Source organism: Meleagris gallopavo, chromosome 2 (genome assembly GCF_905368555.1).
Source record: "Meleagris gallopavo chromosome 2, MGAL_WU_HG_1.1, whole genome shotgun sequence".
NCBI classification, from domain to species: domain Eukaryota; kingdom Metazoa; phylum Chordata; class Aves; order Galliformes; family Phasianidae; genus Meleagris; species Meleagris gallopavo.
In genome coordinates, this window is record NC_139405.1 from 4,605,774 (window position 1) to 4,633,408 (window position 27,635).

Sequence of the window (27,635 nt, forward strand, 5' to 3'; positions counted from 1 at the left end):
GTCCATGTCCTGTGGCAGACCTGTAACCGAGGCTAATGGTGCCTGCTTAAATGTCCTAGTGTTACTGCCATGCTGATGACCTGCTGTATCCCATGTTTTTGTAGGTGAGAATGCTAAAGAAGATGTGCAGGGGAAGAGAAGTCTGAGTGAGAAAGTGTCTCTGTACAGAGGTGACATCACGCTGCTCGAGGTTGATGCCATCGTTAATGCAGGTAGGTGGCTGAATGTTGTCACTGCTTGACAGCCTTTATTGCAAGGATATCCATGTGACAAACCTGAACTCTGCAAACTTACATAAAACTGCAACGGCCTGTGGAAACCTGCTGGAAACTCGGCATGCTTTGTTCCTGATTTCTCTGTATTCCCTCTGTTCATCTTGTGTGCTTTTATTGTGACAAGGGTTTATTGTGGAACTTGAGCACCATGGTCACTAAGAAAAAAAATAATGATCTTGTGTCTATTTTTTTTCTTAGCTTCAGTAGCTGAGAGTTCACTCTTGATATTGACAGAACACTGCACTTCAATACTGAGTTACTGCAGTACATTCCAGTCTGGTTTTTAAATTGAGCCATTTGAGGACTAGATAATGTGAAAATCTTTTAACAGTAAGGTGATAGCAAAAGTGACATACTGTTTTTCATGGTTTGAATGTCTGCTTTCTTGTAGAGAGATTGTATCTTTTAAATTTTTGTCATTACCTGTGGAGCTTTAAATGGTTTAAGACCTTTTCTGCTTTAGTGACTGAAGTGGAGAAATGTGTGTAGCATCTTGCAACAAAAAAGGAAAAGAAAAAAAAAAAAAGAGAAAAAAAACTTATGCAATTGATTTCATCTATTATATATAATTATCTAATTTGGCTACTTGAGAAACACTACGGGAAGGCTTTCCACCTACTCCAACCCCCTAAATCTTGGCTTCATTCCCCACCCCCTAAAGGGCATGGTTTGTGTGTCTTTTGTCAGTTTTTCCTTGGTATCTGGTTGTGTTGTCATTACTTGTTGGGAATAACAATTCATTTGCAACTATTAATAGCTGGTGTTATTCATTTATTGGAAGGAAACCTACTGCACTTTTTCTCTGTAATGGAGTAAAGCACAGAGATCCCCAAGGTTGTGCTGGGCAGATTGATGTGCTTACTTACAACAGTAAAAAGTTATATGGAGATGCTGGAGCTCATGTCTGTAAAGAGTGTGCCCATGCAGCATGGACTGCCCGTGCACTTGGACTGTTTGGTGCTTTTTCCTCTCTGCTTAGCAGCTTTCTCTTTATTCATGGAGCTCCCTTGAATCACAGGCTGGAGCTGGCTGCAGATTAGTTTTGGAATTGAAATGGTTTGCTTTTCTTGGCTTAGAGGGTTTTTTCATGCTTTCTGTTCAGAATGTCAAAAATCCTGCAGTCCTGGTTCAGAAATCATATGTGATCAGAGTAAGGATCTGTTTTTTGGCTTCTATAGAACAACTGAGATGCAGAGTGACTGACAGAGTACCTGGAAAAGGGAGATAATACGACATTTAGCTAAAACCATTCTCAATGATGTACTGCCACGAATATGTCGTTATTGCTGAATAGTTCCTTAAAATGTCCTTGTCAGTGATTGTATTGCAGGCAGGTATTAGTTTAACTTAATGTTTTGCCTTGAGCATCCTGTTAATTTCCTTTCTCCTTTTTTTTTTTTTTTAAGTATTCTGTGCAGATGTGTATAAAAACCTTAATTTTAGTCTTACCTTTTTTATTAGTGTATTACACTCCCCATTCCATGGAACTTGATCTTGGCCCTGAACAAGCTATTTCCTTCTATCTCTGCTTGGCTGCTGCCTCTGTATCTGAAGCATGGGCAGGTGGGGTATTAAGGAGGTCTCACGGCTTAAGTAGGCCTAATGTAGTAGTGGTAATGATGAGTAGCATTTTATGAGGCTGGTGGAAAACTAAAAATGTAGATCTTACTCTGCTCACTTTTAGGTTTCTTCTGAGATGGGGTGTCTGTATATAGACTAGCTAATTCAAAATACAGAAATAAGCAGCAAAAGTGTCACTAAGACTTGAAGATAATTTATGAGTTACTTGTAGTATCAGCTAAGGAGTCTATTTTCTGGGCTCCCCAGCTCAAATCAGACACGGATCTCCTAGAAGGAGTGCAGCAGAAGACCACAAAAATGATAAAGAGCCTGGAGCATCTCCCTTGTGAGGAAAGGCTGAGAGACGTGGGGCTGTGCAGCCTGGGGAAATGAAGACCAGGGGGGAATCTGATGAATGTTTATTAATATCTAAAGGGAGGTAGGAGGGAAATGGGTGAGGCCAGGCTCTTCTCAGTGGTGCGTAGCAAATAGGACAAGGAGTAATGGCCTAAAACTTGAACACAGGAAATTTAGTACTAATGCGTGGAACTTCTATGTGGTAAGGTTGACAGAGCATTGGAACAGGCTGCCCAGAGAGGTGGTGGAGTCTCTTTCTGTAGAGATATACGAGACCCATCTGGGTGCCTATCTGTGTGACTGTTGTAGGGAACTGCTTTAGCAGGGGGTTGGACTCGATGGTCTCTGGAGGTCCCTTCCAGCTCCTGTGATTCTGTGATTTTTTTTAATTATTATTATTTTTTAAATGAGTATTTGGGGAGGTAATGGTACTCTTGCTATTTATACTATAATAATGTGGTAGATGCTTAATTTGAAGTGGAAACAGGAGTTGCATTTTGAAAGTGGGTGTTTTTATATGCGACTGTGTAGTCATGTATATTAAATAGCAGTTCATCACTGCTGGCCTCACATATAAATTCACTTGTTACCTGTTAAATCTTACTGTCAAGTTGTAAGATAAGGTGATGTATATTAATGTGCTTGTGAATTAGATTTACTAGGAGCAAGATCAAGAGAAAAATATTATAGAGCAATGGGGAGGAAAAGATTATTCTTTTTTATTTGATTGGAAAGGGGCATGACTTGCAGAACACTACAAAAAGTGTTAATTCTTAGCTTTGAAAAATGTCCTTAGATAAAGGTACAAAAATACGGTACTGAGAAGAAAAATCTTTCATTTCCAGGAAAGAATCCTTTCTCTATTCAGCTGATTTTTTTGTTAATAACTCTACAGTATTATTTGTATGTTAGCAACTAGCCCATTGCCTACAGGTAGAGCAATGAGGTCATTCCATTCAGTGCCTGAGCACTGGAATCTCCCCTAACTCTCACAAATCTGGTGGAAAAGCTGTCGCCTCTTAAAGGGAATGTTGTTTCCCATTTTGAAAAAAGAAATGGTAGGCAAAAATCTTAGTCTGATAAAAGCAAGAAGAGTTAGTAAAAAAACAAAACAAAAAAACTGAACAACTTATATCCCTTTTCTGGTAGGAGAGCAGGGCTAGGAAGCAACTTACATCTGAGGCTTTCAGAAAATTTAGGGTTTGAAACACTTGTCCTGCTGTTCATCCTTGTCCTGGCACTGGAGATATGTCGAACTGGGAAATTCTCATTGTCCTACTAAATCTCAACTCTTCCTATTGGAAGATGCCTTTCTTCCCTTGAGCCCAAACCACGTTTAAATATTTTACTCTAGCACTCATTTATTTCTTAGTTTTCTTTACCAGATTTTCTTCTGAACTCTTGACCTTAAGGTATAATTTGATCATTTAATTTGGAGACATCACTTTTCTCTCCTGTCTCAAATGACACATCAAGGTAGAAGTACCACACTTGTGAACCGAATGTGTTATTGCTGAGCTATGCTTAAACAAATGTGTAGTTACAGTCAGTGGCTGAACCATGCCATCCCACGTAACAGCTCGTTAATGTGCAATCAGTTGCTGCAGTTGCCTTGAACTTGGTGCTTAATGAACAGGTGGGGGGAAAAAAGGATGATTTCAAATCTGGAACAGATCTGACACCAGGCAATTTCACTGATTGCTAATCCGTTTCATTTGCCAACTTAATTTATCAAGCAAAATTTTCATCTTGCAGCTTCTGAAGTAGAAATTACGTCAGCAGTGGCCTGTCTGAATGTTGTGAAGGTGTTTGAATCGGTAGCTGGCCCTGTGGTAGCATCACATGTACACTCATTCCCTGCACCTGTATGTTACTTTTTGGATTTTTGCGTAGAATTTTTGCTTTATCAGCACTAATTTTTCAACTGAGCTAAACACATAAATATTTACAACAGAAGCTTCTTATTGAGTCTGATTCTAGCAGCATGGTTTTAAAGCACGTTTTGTTTTATCTACAATATTCTGATAGAAGAACTGAAAACTTGAATTGAAATCACAAAGTCAGCTGGCATCTGCCTATATATCTTGCACTTCTGTTATTTCCTCAAGGGAATAGAACCAGTAATGCTTACAAAATGTTAATTTGGTTTTCATCTCTAGCGTGAGCAAGCTGAGGTGTTAATCAAAGGTTTCTCAGGTTAAATTAGTTGGTGCAATTATACTTATGTATATAATCCCAGATTAATTTATATGTATTTCCCATTGATTCAGAAAAGTCAACATACATCATTGCTGGAATCAGTTATTCTCAATAATCCTGATATCTGTGAATAAGTTAATCACTGCTTTCTGAGACAAATGTGCTGAATGTGTCAGGTGAGCACCAGACACGGTAAACTTTTCATCTGCTTTTGTTTCATCTGATATTACTGTAGTTTTTCCCTTTACTACAGTACTTAGATGGAAAACTAAAAATGTGTCCAAAGTAACAGTAATCAAGGGAATGTAACCAAAGAAAAGTACATCTAGATGTGCAATTTCATTGAGTTGGGTTACTGTAGCTGCTGTCTTGGTCAAACAGCTTTTGCTCTCAGGATGTGACAAAAGCTTAACGTTGGGGAGATTGACTCAGAAATGCACTGCAACAGATAGTGGTTACTGGACTGCTTAAGGTTGAAGGAAATGAGTTGCATACAGTTAAAAAAAAAAAAAAAAAGTTTAGTTTTCTCTATGAAATTAATAGTGTAATAGTTGAGTGCTGGCTGATTTGCTGTATCGGTGTTTTGATAGTGATGCTAGCATGGCAGAAACTGTGAAGAAAGCAGGCACTTGAATATCTTGCCTACATGTACCGCAGTGTTGTATCTTGGCTGTCACCAGAAGTCCATCGAAACTTCATTTTCAAAAAGGAGAGCTTCAATGTGGAGTATGCGTTTGGTTGGTTAATTTTGGAATTGGCTTTGTATGTCAGGTGTGCTACTCACCTGATCACTTTGAAAGCCTGACTGCATGGCAGTGCATTTAGATCGGAAATTTGTGATGCTAGGAAAATTCTCATCTTCTGTGTGCTGTGTATCCTACAAGCTTGCTTCCAACAGCATTGCTTAACTAGCAGAGATGAGCTGTGCATGCAGCTATTCCTGAAGCATGGCCCGAACATCCTCTGGCTGCACTGTGCCTGGGAGCTCGTGGTACCAGGGGATGGAGAGAAGTGAAACCTGTGGGGGAAGAACTGCCTGCAGCCTGCCACGTGGCCAGGCACTGCAAATGGGCAGGTGCTTTGTGCTAACAGGCAGTGGGGTGCCAGGGCTCTGCCATTTAAAAAAAAAAAAAAAAAAAAAAGGCAGTAGAGAAAGGATGTACTTTCCATTGGGCAAAGGTAGTTGACTAAAAGGCTTCCTACACTGACAGACTGTGGAATGAGGCAGGAGCTTCTGTCAAAGCAAGCTGAGGTTGCAAGCAATGTTGTTTGGCTTTCCAGGGAGTGGGATGAGGTATGGGTGCTGAATATTGGGATGTCCTGGCAGAAAGTCACCCAGAGGGTGGTGATACACTGGAACAGGCTGCCCAAGGAGGCTGTGGATGCCCCATCCCTGGAGGCATTCAAGGCCAGGCTGGATGTGGCTCTGGGCAGGCTGGTCTGGTGCTTGGCGACCCTGCATATAGCAGGGGGTTGGAACTGGATGAGCATTGTGGTCCTTTTCAACCCAGGCTGTTCTATAATTTTATGAAAATCAGGTGGGCAAGTGTCTCCTCTGATTGGGCTCAGCATAGCTTGAGAGCTTTCTGATAATCTAACATAAAGCTGGCAAGGTCAGAGGCGTTTTGGGGGCCTAATCTAACCTAGTGGCCTATAGTAAATGTATTTAGTTAACAACTTGATCTTAATGTAGTAGTGCTTTCAGGGCACTATCCATGTGTTTAAATAAAATCACCACGCTAGTTTGAGTATTTGTGCTTTGACTGTTGAGTCCGTTCAGTTTCATTATTTCTATAGTTCATTAGGAAAGGACCATCTGTATGAATGATGCTGATATTTTTGTGCATTAGATAAACTAAACAAACGGAGTGCTTTATGAATACAGAGAAAACACTTCTGGTAACGTCATCTTGATGCTTTCTGGGACAGAGAAAGTGGCTGGAAATTGAAGGTGTTAGAGGCATCATTTGTGACCTGCCAGGTTTAGGGCTAAGTCTTGGCACTGTAATAGAGTCTTTGTGCTTTCATTTGATCTCCTTCTCAGGTTTGTGCCTGGCCACTCAGATTGGGCACATGCTGTTATCTAAAGGCAGGGCTGTGTGGTGGAGCAGGGCAGGGCTGAGAGGGATCTGCTGGAGATGCAGGCTGCAGGTAATAGTGACAGGATGTCATGTGCCAGGTCTTCTGTCTGTACCACCTTTAGGTTCTCTGTCTTGTGACACTGCTGCTTTTTATTCTTCATGTTTTGGGGTAATGATAACTTCAAAGCCTTGTTTCTGCTCGGAGATCTTCTTTTCCTGTGTTTTGGGATTAGAATGTGGATCTTAGAAGATGTCAGACCACTGTGTTTATTGATCTTTCATGCCTTGGTTACTCTGTATGTCCTTTCCGGAGGAAAAACTAATGACATACAGCAAAACACTGGTGAAGTTGGATTTCTTCAAGTCTGTCTGTCTTGCAAATGGGATGTGCTAGGAGTGCCATGAGTGCTTTCTGACAGCAGGTGGCAATAGCTCTACTGTTATTGGGAAGCCACTTGCTTCTATACCTCAAGTTTTTTGGACATAAATCAGTAACGACTTAAGCAGAAGAAACAAAATGCACGTATTCTAAAGCTGCTCGTTGGATGGGCTATTGGTATGGCTTGCACTTATTAAATGTCTGCTCCATTACATGTATTTAGTGGGTGTTTGGAAGAGAATGTGAGACAGATGTGTTTCGGAACAGCCTTAAGTGTCTCTTTTACTTCACAAAGGAATATGTTTAGGAAGGACTAAAGATTTTGCTTTCAACCTGTACGGTCCTGCATCTGACAGTGGGACTGTCATCCCAGTGGTGTGTTGGATGTGTAAGGAGCTAGCTGAGATCTTATTGCATCATTATGCTTTGTTTCATAATATTAAATCCACTTTTAATCAGGACTTGGGATTATCTGAAGGATTTTTTTTAAGCTGACAGTTGCCACAGTATGTTCTGAGTTAAGGTAGGCATGCGTGGTGTTGTTTTTTCAACTGTTTGCATTTAAATAAATAAGCAAGATTCCTGTAACTGAAAGCTGATAGGACACAGAAGTCTCCTCAGCAATGCCTATAAAATCTTGGCAGGTTGGCTGGCTGGTGGGCTGAGACTGTGCATGTTGTGCTAGTATGGTGTCTCCATCCTTCTGACCACGTGTACCTGTTTGCTCTTTATTTACCCTCTATAACTATAGACTCATTGAGATGGACTAGGCCCTGGATTTGCACGGATTGTACACTGGCATCACGTTGAGCTAAGTAATGCTGTAGTGTTAGCATGGGAATTAGTATTTCTATGCAAATCTTAATCCCATTAAACATATGCTCTTAAATTGAATAAGGGAAAACATGCTCTGATCAGAACAACTGAACTTCGGGTTTATCTTGTCTCAGTGGTACACACTGAGAACAGGATAGCTGCTTGCTAGAAGTGCTACTGAGTGCTGATACTGAAAAATGCAGTTGTGTTAGGGACCCTGCCAGGCTCCTCTTCCTTCCCCTTTGCCAGCAGATACTGCTCTGGCTTAATTTTTGCAACTGCCAAGTACAAGATGGATGCCTTGTCTTCCACCCTTTAATTTCTAGTTGCTTATTTGTCTACTGTTTTGCTATTTGCTGTAGATTTGGGGAAGCTTTTTGGGACTATTAGTCACTTTAAGCATAGCTTTGATCACTTGTGACATATATAATTACAGGCTACAAGATGCAGGCTAGGCCTGATTTTGGCCAATGGCTGTTGGTAACACTTTCCTGACAGGAGGAGGGGGTTTCTATATGATGTTGCAAAAGCAGAAGCTGCTTTTCTTTGGCATTCTAGCTCTCTCTCACATCAAGATTACTGTTATGAGTGTGGCCTGGCTTTTAAAACTGGACTCCAGCCTCATTTATGTGACCCACTGTCACAATCACTGCAGGTGGTAACTGCAGGTAAATGCATATATCAGAGCACAGTGGAGGTTTGCAGAAGTGGTATTTGCATGTTAGCTCAAGTGTGCTGGTGAGTGTTTGCAACATGTGCAATAAGTGCCCAGACACTTGTGCATTTATATGCTGTTGTTCAGAGTTGTGAAATATGTTGGGTTGTATGCAGGGATTCTTTTAATTACAGTACTGAAAGTGCAGTGGATTCCTTTGCTTCCTCCAGAACGGCGCTGTGATGAGCAGTACATCTCCTACTCTTGTAAAGTTTATGCTTTGAGGTGACAAGAATGTTCAAACATGACTTTAATATCTCCTGACTGCACTGTGGCTTGCACAACGTGCTGAAGTGGCTTAGAGAGGAGTGTGCTGTGCTCTATTGGTCATTGGGTGCCTTTTCCATGGCATGGCCTGGTGGCTGCAGAGGAGCAAGTAAGGCCTGGCTCCTTCTCCCACTCTCTGGGCTGCCTCTAAGGCAGGAGTCTCATAAGGAAGGAATTACTCAGCTCTTGTAAGAGCTACGTTGTAATGGCTCTTGTTCTGTCGTGGTTTCAGTGGTGACGCTTCAAAGCCTGGGGCTTCTATTGCCTGTTGTGTCTGAGCAGTTGAAGTTTGTGAAAAGTATTGATTCAGGTGACTTCTTTGGTACTGCTCCTTCTCTCTTCTGTCACTTGTGTGCCTATGCTGCAATAACTTCAATCCAGTGTACAATATGAATCTCTTAAATATGCCTCCATAGCACCTTTCATGCTCTACAGTTGGATCCTATGTAGTAATAAATGGAAGCAGTTCTTATCTGGTGTACCTAGTTGCAGGCTGTTTCAAAAAGATGGTTGTCAGCTGCATTGGGTTTGTATTTAGAACTTTTTGCATTTCAAATCTGCTTTTAAGGGCATAAGAAATGCCTTTAAATTTGAAGTGTGAAGCATATTGCTTTTTCAAGAGAGCTATACTCTTGTCATGTGAAATAACTTTTATTTCAGAAAGATGTGCTATTGCTTTCAACTGCCTCATATCAGCTTATAGAGGAACGTAAGTCTTCCCAATGGCTTAATATGTTAGATGATAATAACTGGCAATCCGTTTCCTTCATGTTGCTAAGAATTTGTGGTGTGCAGCCCATCTTAGAGAAACTGGTTGGCTTTTCATCCTGTTGGCTTCAGCTCACTTTGTAGTGATTGTGTTAAGCAGTATGGTCCGTATCTCTGCTTGACTAATTCTGAACTTCTGCAAATCCAAGTACTGATATTAGTCTTTCTGAACTTAAAATTGTTTTCTGTGGAGTTCATGAATAGTCAGTCAGTGAAAAATGGTGAATTTTACCCACTGAATTCTCCAAACTATATTAGATGTAGTAGCAGAATCCAGAATTTATGCACAACGTATTTCTGAGGTTCCGTGAGGGTTTTCAATTTAGTTTGGATATTAACTTCAAAGTAAAGCAACTAAATCCGCACCGGGGCTGGGCTGAGTTGGAACAGGCACTGCAGTTACTTTTCACTCCTTGGGCAGATAACTCAGCACTTAGAGATGTTTGCTGCCAGATGACAAAGCTCAGGCTTTTAGAGAGGGGGTGATCAGCATGAAGGCTATTGGGGCACAACTGAAATGTTGTCTTGCACCTCATTTCTAGCAAAGGTGAATCTGCTGTGGAGGCCCAGACTTGTTGTGTCAGCAGGGCTTAGAGCCCAGAGCTTTAGGTCAGTACTTGACAGCTTCAGACTGGTCCCAACACCAGCAAGAGGTTAAATAAAAAAAAAAATATATATATATACACAAAAAAACCTAACCACCCAACCAAACAAACCCCAAATCCAAAGTGAATTCACTGAGACCACAAAGGGATGTTTTCAGGTGGGGGAATTTCTCTATATTCCCGTCAGAGCGCAAAGGTTTTGATTTCCATCTTTCCCAGTTCTTGTGGGTTTTAGTTAGATCTGGCTGCTTCTTTCTTTCCTCGTGTTGGCATCATCTGACTCAAACCAGGCTCTTTGCCAGGGAGCAGAGCTTAGCAAGTAGCTTTGCAGCATCTCTGCTACCTTCCACTCCACTCCCCTCCCCTGGCGCTAGCACTTAGTAGAGCAGCTTGTGTTGATTGCAGCCTCTTCTTTATTTATTTATTTTAACTGCTTCTGCCCTTATCCTTCTTGGGAAAAGGGTAGATGACAGGAAGTGTATGCTGCGTTGCCTTTCTTTCTCCTCTTAGAAAGGCCGCTGTGAGCTGTTATCAGACGTAGCCCCATAATTGCAAATAAGTATCTCAAATCACAACCTTCAACCTTGGTTTCAGCAGCAGTGGGCACCAGCAGTCAGTGAAACTGTAGTGATGCATTTATAACAATTTTTTTTTTCATTATTAACTCGAGCCAGTGTTAATCATCCAGGAAAGCTGAATTTTATTCTTGTTGGCCTCCTCAGAAATCGAAGGCTGCTTGGCTTTGCCTGCGGGTGAGACAGAAATGGCTGGCTGCTCCGCGTCCTTGCTACAGACACTGTGCCTCAGGAACCTCCTCGAGCACCACTGGAGTCACTTCAGATTTTGTAATTCCCTGCTGACAATTAAGTCGATTTGCTGGTGCAGGCATGATGGAGCTAAGCTAGGACATGTGCCTTTTCTAGCCAGGACATGGAGTGAAAGTTGACTCTTGCTTCAATGGCATCAAAAGCTGAAGCAAATTGTTACCTGTTCCTAAGGAAAGGGTAGAGGTAGTACTGAGGGACGTGGTTTAGTGTGCAATCTTGCTGGTAGGTGGATGGTTGGACTGGATGATCTTAGAGGTCTTTTCCAACCTTAATGCTTTTGTGATTCTATCTGCTGGGCTTATTTCCACTGGACTACTTAGTCTCAGATTAATATTACTTTAAGTACAGGAGAGATCACGGCAGGGAGGAGTAGAGCTTGGTGTGGTAGTTGGCAAAGCATAAGCCTTCAGCAAGAGAAGGATCCAGCCTGGAGCTCGAGCCCAGAGCCTGTGCCTGGGAGAGGGGATGGATGTGTGTCCTCAAGACCTTGAGCCTCGGGAGATGCTTGGGATCTGTGGAGTACAAGACTTTTCACCCTTGTCCAGCATGGTCTCTGGATCAAGAGTTAATTCTGGAAATATCCCAGCCATGTGCAGCTTTCCTAGTGCTGGAAATACTGCTGTGACTTAATGGCTTCTGTTGAAGTTATTGTGCATGGTCTTGCTAAATATATAACTTAGTTAATACGTTTCTGTTCTAGCTTGGGTATAATTTCTCTTCAGTCCTTGCCTGAATACTGTTATCAGTTTGGAGTTATTCTGATGAAATGGAGGATGATTTAGCTGTAAAAAGCAGTATTTCTTCTGGCTGCTTGTAGAGAAATCAGCTTATGAATTGGCTTATGATTTTTGCTTGGGGTTATTGTGCAGACATGGGATCTGTTGATTTTTTTTTTTTATATATTTTTTTTAGTAAAAGATTCTATTCTCAGTGCCAGTGCTGCAGTATCTAACATAGATTTGCACTCGTTGTTTTTCTGTTAATTTTTTTATTTAGCTACGCTTTTAGGTATTTTTCCAAGAATAGCAAAATAAATATTCTGTACCATCAGCAAGTTACTTGGTGGTGTACAAATGCCAAAGATAAAATCCTGTATAATTAGCCAGACTGGTAAGTTTTAGGTTGTGATCATCAATTCAATTCACTTGCAAATATATCTCTTATGTGTATAATGAATCTCCAAATTAGATTAGAAAGAAAATATGCATATAAACCAGAAATAAGTTTCAGTTTCTCCTTTGGAAACCTTGCTGTGAGGGACTGATATGTTAATGGCGGTAGGTTTTTCATCCATAGGCATCTAAACCATGTGATCTTAATAATCAGAAGTCCAAATCTGGTACTTCTGAAGCACTTTTCTTCTTCTTTGTCCAAAATCCTTGCTTTTCAGAATGCATGGGTGGGTCTTTTCAGTACTAATGCATTATTCTTCTGAAATTTAATATCTGCACTGTGTATAATATGCTTGCATCATATCAGATAGTGCTTGCAAACTATAAAAATGCATATTTTAAATAAAGGAGTTGTGCAGATTGAATGGATTTGAGTTCAAGCCTTATAACTGGAAAAGCTATGCAAGTCCTTAAATTCTAGCGTAGGCTTATTCACAGTTTTGTACAATTGCTTTATATATAATTTAAGGATATACAGCCCTTTTTCTCAAGAGTTGCATTTCTCATGGAAGTATTCTTCCAGCATTTAATAATAAGGCACTAATTTTTATTCTTTTCAAGGACTGCTCTGTAATCACTGTAGTTCATTATTTCAGCTTCAAAGTGTAGTCTGTGCAGAAGCAATGAGGTGTATCCACATCGAGAAATTAAGCAATAATCGTGTAGTTTGGTGTTTCAACAGGCTTTGTTCATTAGTAAGTACAATGATCCATTGTAACTACATGCAGTAGTTGTGATGTTCCTAGGAGTCTGAAATTCAGACTCTCCAGAATAATTTTCAGTATATTCCTGGCTGGAGTAGTACTGCCAAAAGTGACAAATGTGCTTAAATGTGTCTTGCTGTAATGGCAACTGTTCTGAAAAGTCAGTATGAGGAGAATGTGGGAAATGATGGGATACTTCCATGTGTGCGTGCATGGCTTTGGAGTTACCGTTCTTGCACGTTCTCTCTCTCTTGAGAGAGAGTAACTATAGATGCATTAGAATGATTGGAAGAGCTTCTTTAAATAAAACAATTGAAATACTTGGAGTGAGAAAAGGAGAAGTGAAAACACAGCGAACTCCAAGGAAGAGAAAAAAAGGAGAAATTGTGGGGGGGGGAAGAGGAGGAAGTCAGCGCTTAAATGCAGGTGGGCGTATGCAGAAGTTGCTGGATGAGCTTCAGTAACTCAACCCAAACCACCAGCAACTCCAGCCACTCAAATCACAGTGACTAAGACAATGCCTACTGGTTGTGAAGCCCTTTGAGTAAGAGCTGAGGAGGGGATGCTTTGCATTCCTGAGAACACTGGGGTGTGCTACAGATGTGAGTGGGAGGAGATGGGAGGAGGGTGGTTTGACCAGGGTGTTGTAGTCCGGGGCTGCAATCATTCAGCAACTTGGGAGCTTCTGAGTAATAAAAGCACTGAACTCTTCTCTTTCAGTGAGGGGGACCTGTCTGTATGCTCAACCGCTTCCCTGGAAGCTGCTGCCAACCTCAGACTGTCCTCGTCAAATGCAGAATCCTGGCATCCAGCCATCCAGGGGAATTTCTTTTCACCTTTTCTACCTTAATGAGACAAACCAGTATATAAGTAGACTTTTATTGTGGGTGCACAGATCTCCTGGGTCTGGTATCTTCATGCAGGGGCTCTGGTGCAGGCAGGTGTGGCTCGATGGCCTGGCACATGGCAGCATTGAGCCTGAGAAGCTGAGAGCAAAGCACTAACCCGAAGTGTTTGTATCTGATCCTAAGATAGGACAAAAACCTATATAGGGTGCATAAAAACCACCCTTCCCTTTGTCTTCTATCAAGAGCAAATGGTTGGTGATTGCAGACCAACGTGTGTAAAACTTCTTGCTTCCAAACAAGCGCTGAACATTTTCTAAATGAAGGCAGAGTTCAAATCTCCTTTTATTAGTCACTCTGAGCACGGCACTGAATGTACTGTGCAGATTTTGGGTCGCTAGAGTGTGCTGCGAGCCCGGCTCCGTGCAGCACCATGCATGTCCTGCTGCGGGCCGTCTGCCTTCCTCAGCCTGCTGTCTCCTGGGCAACTCCAGCCAGCCCCTGCTGTTCCCTTTGTGCTGCACCCTGCTCCCTGAGGAAGGTGGCTGTCCAGCTACCTGGTGCCCCATGGGACAGCATCGTGTCACTGGGTCCTGCAGCATTGCCTCCTTTGGCCGAGCCAGGAGCGTGGCCAGTGTGTCACTGAGCTGCTGTGGGTGCAGGGGGGTAATGGAGCCGGGCGGGCGGGCTTTGTGCTGGAGCAGGATGCAGACCTGCTGCACGGGCTTGGGTGTGGAAGGAATATGGTCAATGCGTGGTTTGGAAATGGACTAATTCTCATTATCATAAGGTGCCGCTTCTTAAAGTAAATGTGGCTTGCTGTCTGTCCTTTGGAGTAGAGATGGACAAATTGAAAGCAGCAACTACTTTGGCTATTTAATGCTTTTCTACTTGGTCAGGAGAACCTTGACTAAATTCTTTTTGTATTTTTGGAAGAGGCTGAGATGGTTGGAATAAGTTGCTTGAGGACAAATCTGAAGCTGTGTTTAAAAAAAAAAAAAGTAATTAAAAGATATTTTTTATTACTTCTACTGTCCTGTCTAATTTTAATTAAGTTCATCCTCTGATGAGAATTGCAAACTGAAAAAGCAGTGGGAAATCCATAATATCTTCCCCTGGATGAAGATCACAGCTGACAATTTGCTGCCGCGGGCGTCCTGTGTGTTCCTGCCCTGAGAATGAGTGCTTTCCTTAGGGACAGGTCTGTGTGGGGCTGAAGGACCATTACAAGCCCTGAAGCCTTGAGAAGTATCTCAAGACCTCTCTTCCATGCAAGTAAATGTATTTCTGAAGAAATAACTTCAAAACCAAAAGCCAGCTGATGAGCAGCAGTGTTGCCTGTGCATTCCTGTACCTCTGTGTTCTGCAGAGAGTGAAAGGAGTCATAAACCTGGGTGTGTGGTTTAATGCTGAGCTGCCGGGCAGCCCTGTGCCAGGAAGAAGACAGCCTGACCCCTGTGCACACAAGGGATTACAGCAGCTGCTGAGGACCAGGCTGCTGCCTGCAGCTGCATGCATGTCTCTGCTGCTGGCCCCATAACTTCTCTCTAAAGCAGGCAGACATCTTGCACAGCAGAAGACTGTGGGGATATGGGCGAGGATTAGGACAGCTAGCAAGGAAGGGGGGTAAAAAATAAACAGTACTTGGAAGTGTCTCCTTTCCTATCTCCTTGAATAGTTTAGCCCTTGTGCAAAAGCAGGTTGTCCAGCTACTTGCTGTGACTCCCAGTCAAGCACCCGGGTAAAAGCAGCCAAATGAGACGGGCAGGATCCTAAGTGGGATTTGTGTTTTATGGCAACACGATAACGCTGTTTAATCTGGAAATAGTTAGGGCTGCTAATATGTCTGGAATTTCTGCCAGATGGTCATTTTCTTGTCTAGAGCGATACGAGCTGTAAGTGGGGCGGGGGGGAAACCACCTCTGCAAGCAGGTCCAGCAGCTTTGCCCTGTTCATGCACCGTGTGGAGTTCCTTTGTCCTGTGTCTGTAATTGGATGGGATGAACCTGGGTTTGGCACACCGGCCTTAGAAAAGTACAAATTCTCCTCTCTGGTTGAGGAGGGGATGAATGCTTCTTATTAATTTTTGCTTTGCTAATGTGAGAAATATGTTTTTGGGTTTTTGCTTTTTTGTTGCTTTCTTTTTTTTTTTTTTTATTATTCTGAGCTATATGTTAAAGTTGTAAATTTTCTTGGAAAGCTAATGAATGGAACATGCCTATGAAGAGATTAAAGTAATTATGCTGCAATGCTCCACTAGCAACAGAGAGCAGTGTGGGATAAAATTATTTGGATAGAAGCCAAAGCCAAATTTTGTTCCATTTTAAGCTAAAACTAATTAAAGTTGTCAGGTCTTACAGTGGTCAAAGGTTGCTCGACTGTTACTTGAAATAAATGAGTCTTTTTTCTCAATCAGTAACGCTACCAGCTCTGTGCTTTCTGTCATCTTCACGAGCCCAAGCACCTTCTGAAATAAGTATGCATGTTTACTTCTGTGTTTGTCCACTTTAGTGGTCTAATTAGCATGTGATGGTCCTAATGTGGAGCTAAATGCCTCACCTGTGAATGCCTCACTGGTTCTTAGTCTTTTCCTCTGTGCCTGCCTTCCCTCTGTTACTTTATTTTATTTGTGAAGAGGATTTCTGGTGAAGAAATTTCACCAAGAGTCTGCTTTCCAGACTTCTTCCACAAAAGCTGATTAGGGTGATGGGGTGTGTGTGTGTGTGTATATATACGTATGGATGTATATATATATAAATGAATCCACTGTACAAAATTGGGAACAAATACAGTTTCCTAGAATGCGAAGTATGATGAAATACAAAATCTCTAAAATATTATTAATTTCTAAAAAGTCATATACCAGTTGTATGGTTGACCTGAAATTCTGTTGAAAGAGCTTTTGGTCCTGAGGACTGCGGTGAGTTTGCCAGCTCAAAGTGGGATAGCCAGCCTGCAACTCTGCTTTTTGGCTTTTTTTTTTTTAATCACACTGAATATATTCCTTCCTCATAGTTGACGTGTAGTCACTCAAAACAAGCTTACAGCATTTTCAAGAATGGAGAGCATGTGCTTACTGTCAGTAGCGGGGCTTTTAATGAGAAACTGCAAGGAACAAATTGCGGGGAGATGGAATTTCTTTGGTGTTACACATGTGTCGATGTGGGGATGGGTGTATTTATTCAGAGTTTGATGCCAGAATGTTAAAAACTGAATTATTGCAGTCTTGCATTTCATAGTTTGAGGCTGGGGGGGATTGAAAATGTGCTTGGATATTGGAGGTGTCACGTCGAGAGCTGAGAAGAGATGGAGTAAAGAGGCTGACATTGAGCATAGCTACTTGCTGAAATGCTGAATGTAGGTATGTAAATACCGCTTTTTAATAAATGTTATATCTGAAGTTTCACCTAGCTCTACTGTAGACTTACCATAAAATTTAGACGTCAAACCTGACTGGCTAAATTCCAATTCAGATAATTAATTAACTTGCCCTTGCAAATTTGTGTGGGGTTAGTTGTTCCTCATTTTTTTCTGCCCTGCACGACTTTGAAGTATGCTGCCCATATATTTTACTATGCGGTATCTATTCTGAATAAATGTTTTTAAGAGTGCTGAGGAGACAAGCCTGGAAGCGTGCAGTGGGGTTGCATGTCAGTTGTCTTCTTGTGCTTTCCTGTGTCTCAACTTTGACATTTTGTTGAAGGTATTGGGTTAAATTGGCTTTGCTTATTAGTCTTAGGATGTTAAAACAGCTTAGTTGTGTACTGCTAGTTGCAGGGAGGTGCTTTCATGGCTATTAACGATGTTGCCAAGGTATTTTTCATGTATTGCAAGTGCTAGACATATGAGATCAAACAGGTTGCGTAAGACTTGCTTTGACTCTCCAGTGTCTGTGTATAATTTTAGTAATAAAGTGTAAGCATAATTGTGAAGCAATGCTGTTGTCTGTCCTGTGATTTTTGGTTGTGGAGCTAGTGCACAAATCCTTGACTGTTCACTATAAGCTTTTAATGGTGACTGCACAGAGGAGACTTATTCAGCCAGGCTTCAGATCTAAAGCAAGTCTGACAAAGCCCACGGGACCAAGATAACTCTTGGTTGCAGCAGGTGCTTCCCAAGCCAGGGTTTAGCAATTTGTTGCCTCAGACTGTAAGAAAGACAACCAGTCTGACCAGGTTGTCAGTTCATAGTGTTTCTTGGAGTTTGCTCTGGGGTGGCCAATGTGTAACGTTAAAAAGAAACAAAACCGTTTTCCCTTTTTAAAAGGGAAAAACTATGCTGAGTGCACTGGGAGGAGCAAAGAATTGCAATTGCTATAGAAAAATTTGCTGCAGGAAAATCTGAAAGGTATCTAGCAACAGCAATAATAACAATAAAAATCCTTAAGTTTGCTGTAAGCTTATTTAGGCTGGGCACTGTCTGTATGTGCATCCCCCACCAACAGACCTACCTGCTGCTTAGCTCTGGCATTGCTTCCATGTTTGCTCAGAGCTTTGTTTGTCTTTGCAGGAGAAGAGTGTGGCTTACCCACAATGTGTTGCCCCATGTTGAATAGGATAGGGGACTTATCCTCTGCCTCCAACATCGACCAGTGCCCTTGGAATGCCAACTTTGCTGTGGAATTTGTTTCATTTGTTATTGCTGCTGTGAAAAATTCCCAGGCTGGCTCTTTACCAAAGTGCCCTGTTTTGGCCGTCTCCCTGCCTATGGTGTGGGAAGGAGAGCTGTCTGCCTTTGGTCTTTCAGAAGAACAGAGCTAACTTGGATCTTCAACTTCTCAACTTCTAAATCTTCTCACTGTGAAAGCGATTAGACAGATTCATAGTCAGCAAGTCATAAATGTAAAAGCTGTAAAAGGGTTGGACGTAGATGCACTCTAACATCCTTAATGGGGCAGTTTGGGATGCAGGGGATAGGCAGGGAGAGGACTGCTGGCACTTGCCAGCTGATGTGTTCTCCCTGAGCAGCATCCCCTGTTGCTCCCACCAGGAGGAAAATCCTGGGCTAGACAGATCATTAGCCTTGCCCCGTAAGGCATGTCTTCCTCTTAAGAGAATTTCTAAGTAGGCAGCTCTCTCTCTTAAAAACTAAACTGCTCAGGCTTCTCAGGACAAGTTTGTTCCCCTTCTCTGCCTCCGTCGTCAGGAGTAAGTTTAAATTTGCATAAAACATGGAGGAAATATTCCTGTATTATTTCTAATAGCCCTGATGTCTAGGACCATCTTCTCCCTGTAGGAATAAATGTCACAAACTAAACCCACCTTCTCTAAATACTCAGTCCGTGTGCTGTGGCTGAAATAATTGAACTGCCAGTTATACGTAGTTATCTGGGATGTCACAGAGTGGTACATACACTTGCACACATACACTCTAGTAGTTAAAAAGCCAGCCTGAAACTGCACGCTGCGTTCCTAGAAATGGGAATATCCAAGTGGTTTTGAGTGATCTCAGTGTGATATCTGCTGGGAACTTGCTGCAGGGAATACCCATTAAATCCACATCCACACACATGCCTTTAACACAGCACTGGAGGGTGTGCACAGAAGAAAGCATTCCACTGACTCAGTGTACAGAGCGCACTTAAGATTATTTTCTTATTGCCAGATTTTTTGCAAATTCAGTTTGAAATCTGTGCTGTGACAAACTGTGCTTGCAGTTCGGAGTTGCAACAATATCAGGAAACCTTACGTTAATCGCTAAAACCCACAAGCCCCCGAACAAGCAAACAAATCACAGAAGTCATGGATTAGCTCGTTACGCTGTCCTGGATGACTTGTTTTTCAGTGTGCTTGCAGGGATTGGTTTCTGCTGCCCACTGGATGCTTAATCCTGCTTTTAAAATGGAAACTCGGTGGAAAAGGTTATCGGTCTTTCTTTCTAGAACAGAAAGATTGCATTGTTTATCAAGCAACAATTGAAATGAATGTGAATATCTGTTTATGGCAGCACTAAAGCTTGTCATCGCTTTCCCTACATGTTCAGGTTTTGTGTAGGTTGTTTTGATGGCTGCTGGTGCTAGGTAGGAGAGAAGAAAGTTTTGAGGCAGAAACTGCAGCGTGGTTTTTTTTTTGTTTTGTTTTGGGTTTTTTTTTTTGTTTTTCATTTTGTTGGAATGTGAAGATTGAGGTATGTGGATAAAGGAGGCATGCCTTCAAAGGGTGCCAGATCAGTGACCGTGGTGTGGAGATTACACGGCTTGTTTCACCCCTGAATTTCTCCAACCTTTTCTACTCCTGGCACAGAAGTTGGTTAGTGAAACTGTATGCACGTATCCAAGGCTTGCTCTTGTCTTTGGCTGCCTCACTGGAAGTGTCGGACGCCTCACGCATAAATAAAGCGTGGGTTTCCTTTACTATTAATAACTAGTAAATATGCTCTTTGTGTTCCGTACCAAAACTCAACAGCTTGAAGTACAGCATCTTGGAGCTCGCAGGGCGGCCCAGGTTTGTCTGTGAGGACCAGCTGCCCACCACCACAGCTCTGTCCGGCCGCTGCTGGCACAAGTGAGACCTGTGCTTTCAGTCTGAAACCAAGTGGAAGCTGCCAGCCTCAAACACAAACGCTTTTGCTTTCATCTGCGGTCTGCGGCTGAAGGACAAAGGGGAGATTTTCAAAAGCCGTAATGAGAATCGGGAGTTGAAATCCCATTGACTTGTGATGAAGGCTGGGGGTAGGAGCGCTCGTTGCGCATCAGGAACTTCTCTCCTTTTTCCTTGTTGTCCGGGTCGCTGGCCCTGGGATGTCCCCGTGCTGCCTCCTGTGCTCCTCTGGCAACAGAAGCTGTTTGGAGACCTTTGTGTTTGATATCTCGCACTTGGTTTTAAAACAACAGGGATCCGAGGATCCCAAATTCAGGCTGGGAAGTCTGGGCCCCTGCAGTCACTGTGAGGTTATGTGAGGAGAGCGCAACTCATCTTGCTATTTCGAGGCTGCAGAGAGTGCCTCTATTTCCTTTATTTCATGGATTGTTTGAGGGGTTAAGACAGATGCATCTGGTGAAGACATAACCCTTGCTTTATTCATCTATTTCTTTATTTTTGAAAGAAGTCTTTGGATGCATTATGGATGAAGCTGGAGGCAGAGTGCTTTTAAAGAAGTTTATCTTGCATACTCATGCTATATACGAATGTAAAATCTATACTTCTTATACTGTTGTTCACCTTTTTGCTCATGGCTGTGCTCCATAATTCGATAATTGACATCTTTAGTATGCATATACAAAATGAAGAAGGATCATGTTATGGAACTACACAAATGCAGCACTGGGTGGTACTGGGAACAGTGGCTCACCATTTGTTTTGAGATAAGTTGCACAAATGCCTGTACCTTGACTAACCTGATTTTTGCCAAAGCTGCTCTTCCACAAGGGCTGCCTGTGAAGCAGTTCGTTCTGGCAAGTTCATCCCTTCATCTGTGTGCAAAACTTACTGTTATAATGGATATAAATTCTAATCTACCATAACATATCAGAGACTTCAGCATCACCAGAAACTACCGCCATTTCTGTAACGTTTCTACGTGATCCATGTTGGTGGTAGTTCTTCCTAAAAGTTGGGATTTATTTTGCTTAACCTGAACAGTTACTACTGGAGGACTGAGTTGAGGTCTCTGGTTTTGGCTATTAATATTACACCCTTCAGCTGTTCTGTCTGTGTGTTTATAATTATGTAACTTTATTTTGGGCTTGATCTTTTCATTATATAAACTTTTGTCAGTTTAAGAACGGATTATGAAAGCACAAATTGGGAGAAACTCGTCTTGGGTGCCTCTGAAAGAAAACTGAACATAAGGGTAGAAGCATGGTAATATCTTCATCACTGATAACGTGTTTATATTTAAGAAAAATAAGGACGAGGAAGGAGGAGACAGAACAGTTTTAACCATCTGAGCAATGATTTCCTGGCTGTAGCCAGTAGTGTCTTTGTGCTGAAGATGGGCAGTTACCTCATGCGTTTTCTTCCCTGGCTGTCTTTTGTGGCTTATGTAACACTTGCCCAAAATCTCAGCTGTTTTCAGAGTGTTTCAATAACTGAGAAATGTGACAGAAGGTTATTAAAAAGTAGAGATCTTGAAAGTCTCCAGAATAATTAAAATGCATAAAACAAGTAAGTAGCAGATGGCAAGCAAGTGTTTGAATTAAACCAATAACTCTTTAAATACATAACCTTAACAGCTAACGTACTGACATGGCAGACTGTACCAGAATTCCTGTCAGCATTGTTTTAATGATTGCAAGAGCCAGAATAATGTTAGAAACTATATTAAAAATAATAAAATTAATTAGCTCGGTTTAGGTTTGATCTCATCCTCACCCCAACTGCATGGATTTTCTTTTTCCTGCTGGCATTGCAAACCATTGCATGGTTTATTATTTCAGGTTTTTATTTTGGTTTTGGGCTTTGCACAATAGCATGACCAGCACAAAGATGTTCTTCCATTTTTTTTTTTTCCAACATTGGTGAAACTAAGGGTCTGCTTCCTGCAGGTATGCCTGGTGAAAGGCCTGATGCTGTAACACAGCCTGCAGCATCATGATTGTTCCCCACCTCTCCGCTGTGAACGCGCAAAACTGTGCTGTACACAAGTTGGAGAAGAAGGTTTTGTTGCTAATTCTTCACTTCAAACTATAGAATAGAAATCTGAATGGTATTAGAGCCATTAAGAGTATATATAAATAGTGTTGTGAAATAATACATGTCTAATTGGATTTTGTTTAACAGAAATGTTTTTGTGGAGTACCGTTATCTACTTTTTGCTTGTCTCTGAGCCTTTGTACTTATTTCATAAGAAAATGTGTTTGTTCAGCCTCCGCTGCCTGCCCACCTCCCACTTATTTCTATCCTGGCAGACTACTTTGGCTCTTCATGTCAGGCTGCGCTGCGCTTTTGATCAGCCCTGTACCAATCTTTAGAGCGGATCTTCTGCTTATTTCCAAATGTGTAGCTTTTAGCAGGCCATTGTGGCACTGAAGTGAAAATGTGAACGATTTTTGTTGGGTTTTGCAAATACAGTCAAGCCTCCTGCTGTTTTTCTTCTTTGCAACATGGGGAGAAGTAAAAGAAAGGGGAGTATCCATCCATGCATCAATTCACTTATGTGCATTTTTTATCTTTCTCCTCAATCACTTTTGTACATATAAGACCACCATAGGTTTTCTTATAGACTCGATATAACTTTTTTTTTTTTTTTTTTTTTTTTTTGTCTTGGTAAGCTGAATTCAACACAATTTCTTGTAATAATTCCTTGGTGTTACTGGATGCCATAATTAATGGAATTTCTCTGGAAGCAAGACAGGTAGCCAGGGTTCTGGAAGGAGAAGTCCTTTGTGTAAGTAGCGGAGAAGTTAATGAAGCAGAGACAAAGAAATGCAGTAGCAGAAGCACTGTAGTTGCGAGCAGTTTTCTTTGAGCTAGAGCTGCTCTGTGCTTCCTTTGAACCCTGGCTGCGGCACTGCAAGGTTTAAACCCCAGCCTCCCACATGTTCTGCTGCTACAGCTCCTTGGAGCTAAGCCTGCTCATTTATCCTGGACGTAGAATTCCCAAAATATTTTCTGCACAAGCAGTGCTGTTTCATCAAAATAAAGATGACACCGGCAGGATGATAATTTTGAAAACTATTTTTCCTTAGTGTTCCTAAGGGACTTAGTGCTTTGAAATGAACGGGTTCTGTGCGTGCACGTACTTGGGCTTCTCTTTGTCAAATCTCACGTCTTCAAATTCAGAATGAAATAAACAGCAAACAAATACTTGAATGATTAAAAGCACCTTTTAAGCAATGTCTATTATGAAGATTTCCTTTCTATAATTTCTGCAGCAAGGCAAGGTTCTTCTCTTAGACCTGAGAGGAGGAAACTCAGTAGGATGTCAAGATTGTGCCTGAAGCGTATGCTGGCAGAAAGGCAGCACCAGGCAGCGCTTTTGTTCTGACACTATAAAAAGCTACATACATATTTCCTCTTCTCTCTCACAAAAAATATTTTGACTCGTCTTACAATAGTGATGCTCATCTGGTCACTGGAATATCGTTGCCAGATATTTTGGATAAAATATTTGTCTTCAGAACAAATAAATTACCAACAAATTGAATTGTGTAATGAGTTATGCCAGAAGTACAAGTAAGAAACTTGAATGTGCATACATAATTTTGCTTGGATTGCTGCTGAAGTTGACAGGCAAGAAAACGAATGTCATGCTTTTTTATTCATCTAGTTCCATTATTTAATTGGAGAATTTAAAAAACTTACTTGTGAGACAATGACTGCTCCTTGAACCTTATCTTTGTGTCAGTCTCTTCTTAATTGCTTTTAAATTCCACATAACTTTTTCCAGCCCCTTAAAGCATTGTACATGCTCTGAATCCATGCATAGGATCTGAACTATGCTTAGTGTGTTCTCTTGGTATTTTCTCTGCTTTTTACTATAAGGACATCTTTATTTTTCTTTTGTGAGTTATTGCTCACTGTAGACAGTGTTTTTTTCCTTATTGTATTTGTTTTCTCTAAAAAATGATAAAATCCTGGTAAATGCTAATTAAAAAAAAAAAAAGTCATTTCCGTCAAATCAATTGAGATGGGATTATGTTGTGTTGAAAGCCCAAAACTCCTCCATGCCTGTTGTGTACAACCCTGAATATTTTCCACTTGAAGGTAGTGAAGAAATTTGATAATTTATTTTAAAGTACTAAACAAGTCTGTGTTGGTGTTTCAAACATAAATATCTTAATATAGCAGAATTTTATTGAGCTTATTTGACAGTTCAATGCAGGCTAAGTTTTCTTCTTTGGTAATGGAACTATGGTTTTCCATTTTGGTCTCTTCCTCGGTGTAGAAATTACAAGGTGATGCACATAAACACGGATAATGTTGCATTGGAATTCAAAGTCAACGGAGTTTTTCTGGTGATTAATTCTTGGTTTGAGATGGCAATAGAAGGCTTTGCATAGTTAGTGACCTTGGCCTTCTGTAATGACATCAGTTTTTCTTATGCCTGCATTGTGCAGTGAGGTTGCTGGAACACTTCAGTTTGATGAAGATGAGGCTAAGATTTCTGTTTGATTCTCCTGGAAAGTTTCTGTAAGCTAACATTCAGTTAGCTGGTACTAGAAAACCTACAGTTCTCTGCTATGTTGCCTGTTGCTGTGCTTGGCACTGGCCGGTAATCTGTGATTGCCTTGGCTGGGTTAAATTTCTCCATCAGATTTTATTTACGCCTCTTGTTTTAAGAATTTCCTGAAGTCTCGAATTCAAGTGTTTGGAGGTCACTGCTAGTTGTGTTCCTAGAATCCGTTCTGCCTGGGTGGCAGCTTGGCGGAGCCTCCTCTAGACAAGAGGAGGAGGAAGGTGTGGTGATGAAGGCAGGGCATGCATTGACTCCCTTGGGGAAGAGTCTGCCTGTAAGAAGTAGTTATGGTTTGGAAAGTGTAATAAAATTGAGAAAGTGGAAATGTCAGCTGCATAATAGGGAAAGTTTTGGAGCGTTCTCCTAAGCAAAAGAGTTTTAGCATCTGAGCTGGGTAACATAAGAGGAAATGCAGTGTCTGTCTGCTGCAGACAGGCATGGCCCCACAGCCTGCAGCTTCTGCCTGCTGCCAGGGCAGCTCAGAGCACTGGCACTGGTTGCCTTGAGCAACAGGTTATTCAACACACACACTTGTAACTTCAGAGTGCCAATCAGTAAGAGAATTAAAACAGCTGCGTGGAATGAGGTTTGTAATGAGGTGTTGCTGCTACAAGGAACGCAATTCAAGTGCAGGACTTGTGTTTCATTCGTTCATCACTTAACCTCTTACAGCACTGAGCTTTCATTTGGTTCAACAAGAGATGTTTATGATCCAGGCCTTCATAAAACATAACCAGGAGTTGAAGTTTTGTGTAGTAGGCAGAAATACTTTCACAGGCTTGTCACAAGGCAGCAGGTTCTTAAATGAAATGTGCCTTGAAACAGAGTAGCACTGAAGCAATTTATGGGGTAGTGTTATAATCAATTGATAATTTAATTAATGTAGCATCTTTAGCTACTTGTCTCTGATTTAACTTTTTCCAGATGTTTTGTTTTAATGAAAAGCTCTTTAGAGACTCATGAGGAAGGCAACATCTGGGGAGCGTTTATGGTGAGTTAGTATGGAAGCAAAGATATGCTTCTGTAGTCATTAACTTCCATGTCAGCACAGGTGCTTCTGAGATTTGGACAGACTATATGGGTTTTTACAAATAGGCACACCTATTAGCAATTAAAAAAGTGAAAAACATTATGTAATGTGGTAAGGTGTTGATTCTAAAGCAATCCCACAATTGTCTCTAAGCAAGAGCTGAACACCAGCGTATACTGATTACCTGTTTGTGCTGTGGTTACAAGGTGGCATACAGTGTCACCTTCCAGATTGGGCAGAATCACAGAATGGCCCGGGTTGGAAGGGACCTCAAGGATCATCAGTCTTCAACCCCCCTGCTGCGGGCAGGGCCACCAATCTCCATGTCTAATACCCAGGGCCCCATCCAACCTGGCCTTGAACGCCTCCAGGGATGGGGCATCCGTGGGCTTTATTTAGGCAGCTTTGCCTAAATAAAGCTAACCTTGCTCCTTTCTTACTGTAAGACTTGACCAATACAACAGAAGAGTTGATCTGGAATGCTCCAATGGGATGCAAATGATAATAAGAACTGATAGTGTTGAGTTTTCTTTCACTGAAAACTTAAAGTGCTTTTAAGGTATTCATGTTAGAGAAAGCGTGACCTGGTCGTTCTGTGGTCTGGAAGAGAGGAAGAACTGGCAGGACTTAGAAATGGCTGTGTCCCAGCATAAGAAGCAGAAGGAAATGCATTGCTGAGTTCTAGGCTAATTGGACGAATAACGCATTTTGCAGTGTTAAATGTGCTAATGATATATATGTGTGTATATATATATATATATGTATTGCTGAATACTATTAAAAAAAGAAACAACAAAAGAACTTTATTTAAAGAAATGTATCTGTCCATGTGTTTTAGATAAATTATCTATATTTGTGTAGAAAGCAGGTATTAAGTGGAAATTTAAGCCCAGGCAGCCTTTCTTAACAAAAGATGTTTGTGATCCGGGGTCCTGACATCCCAGGTCGGCCCCATTATTGTAATTCCACAGTGTAAGCTTTAAATGTATCTGGAGAATTTAATGGATCGCATGGGAGGTAAATACCTGCCTTAAGCCATGTGTTACTGATACGTGAAGTTGAGCTGCCTATCTCTTTCACTCAAACACAGCTGTGCACTTCCATAAGGGTTTTTTGAACTGCAAAGAGAAGTTTCAGATTCCATTCTCCCTCTGCATAAAGACAATCTCATGGTCTGTAATTTCAATTGTGTAATTTCATAGATTTTTTTCAGGAGCGGGTAATTTTTTGATACATTACTAAATCTAATGATGCTTTAAAAATGCTTTATGACTTCAGTGCATTCACTTCATTCTTTAGCTTCTGTATGTCTTTCCTATTGTTGATCAAGTTTCTTTATGTTCTTACTTTTTAAATAGTGTGCACAAAACCTATTTGCTTCCAATTGATAATGCAAAGCAAAATTAAACATTAGGTTTAAATAATGGACTTGTTCTTCATACTCCTTGTTTTATTGTTTTTGAATATAACTGTAATATGTAAATATTGTAAACAATTCATACTACTGTGATACAAATAAAACAGGATTGAAATTTTATGCATGATAGGACACACAGACTATTAATGTCTAAGATGCAATTTATTTTTAATAAACTAATAATTCCCTTTTGCAACTGTAACATCTCTTCCGAGTGTCTTTTATTACTTTTTTAGAAGTCATTCTGGTTACTCCAGCATTCTTTCAAAGATGTCATATCACTGGTAGAGCTCCCACTCCTGAAGTCTAAGACAGATCTCCTTGCAATAATCAGAGCTTTCTCTGCTTACAAATGATAGAGAACTATTTTTAGCCAGTAATTAGTAAATCCTCAATGGCCTCTCCTACCTTAAGTATCTTGGTAGCAGTTTTAAACCCAGCCTCTCCTCCATATGAGACATGTATCTTGAAGCATTTTTCCCCACTGCCTGCAGAAGGTT

General features: G+C 41.2%; 1 protein-coding gene across 10 annotated transcripts in view; it reads left to right on the top strand.

Moving 5' to 3' along the window:
- The window catches only part of MACROD2 (mono-ADP ribosylhydrolase 2), an 837,243-nt gene that overhangs the window by 24,535 nt on the left and 785,073 nt on the right, over positions 1 to 27,635 (top strand). For all 10 annotated transcript variants that reach the window (XM_085218728.1, XM_085218731.1, XM_085218732.1 and 7 more), the window contains exon 3: positions 105 to 212. In XM_085218728.1, the coding sequence (XP_085074854.1) occupies positions 105 to 212 (108 nt within the window). The remainder of the gene's footprint in view (positions 1 to 104; positions 213 to 27,635) is intronic.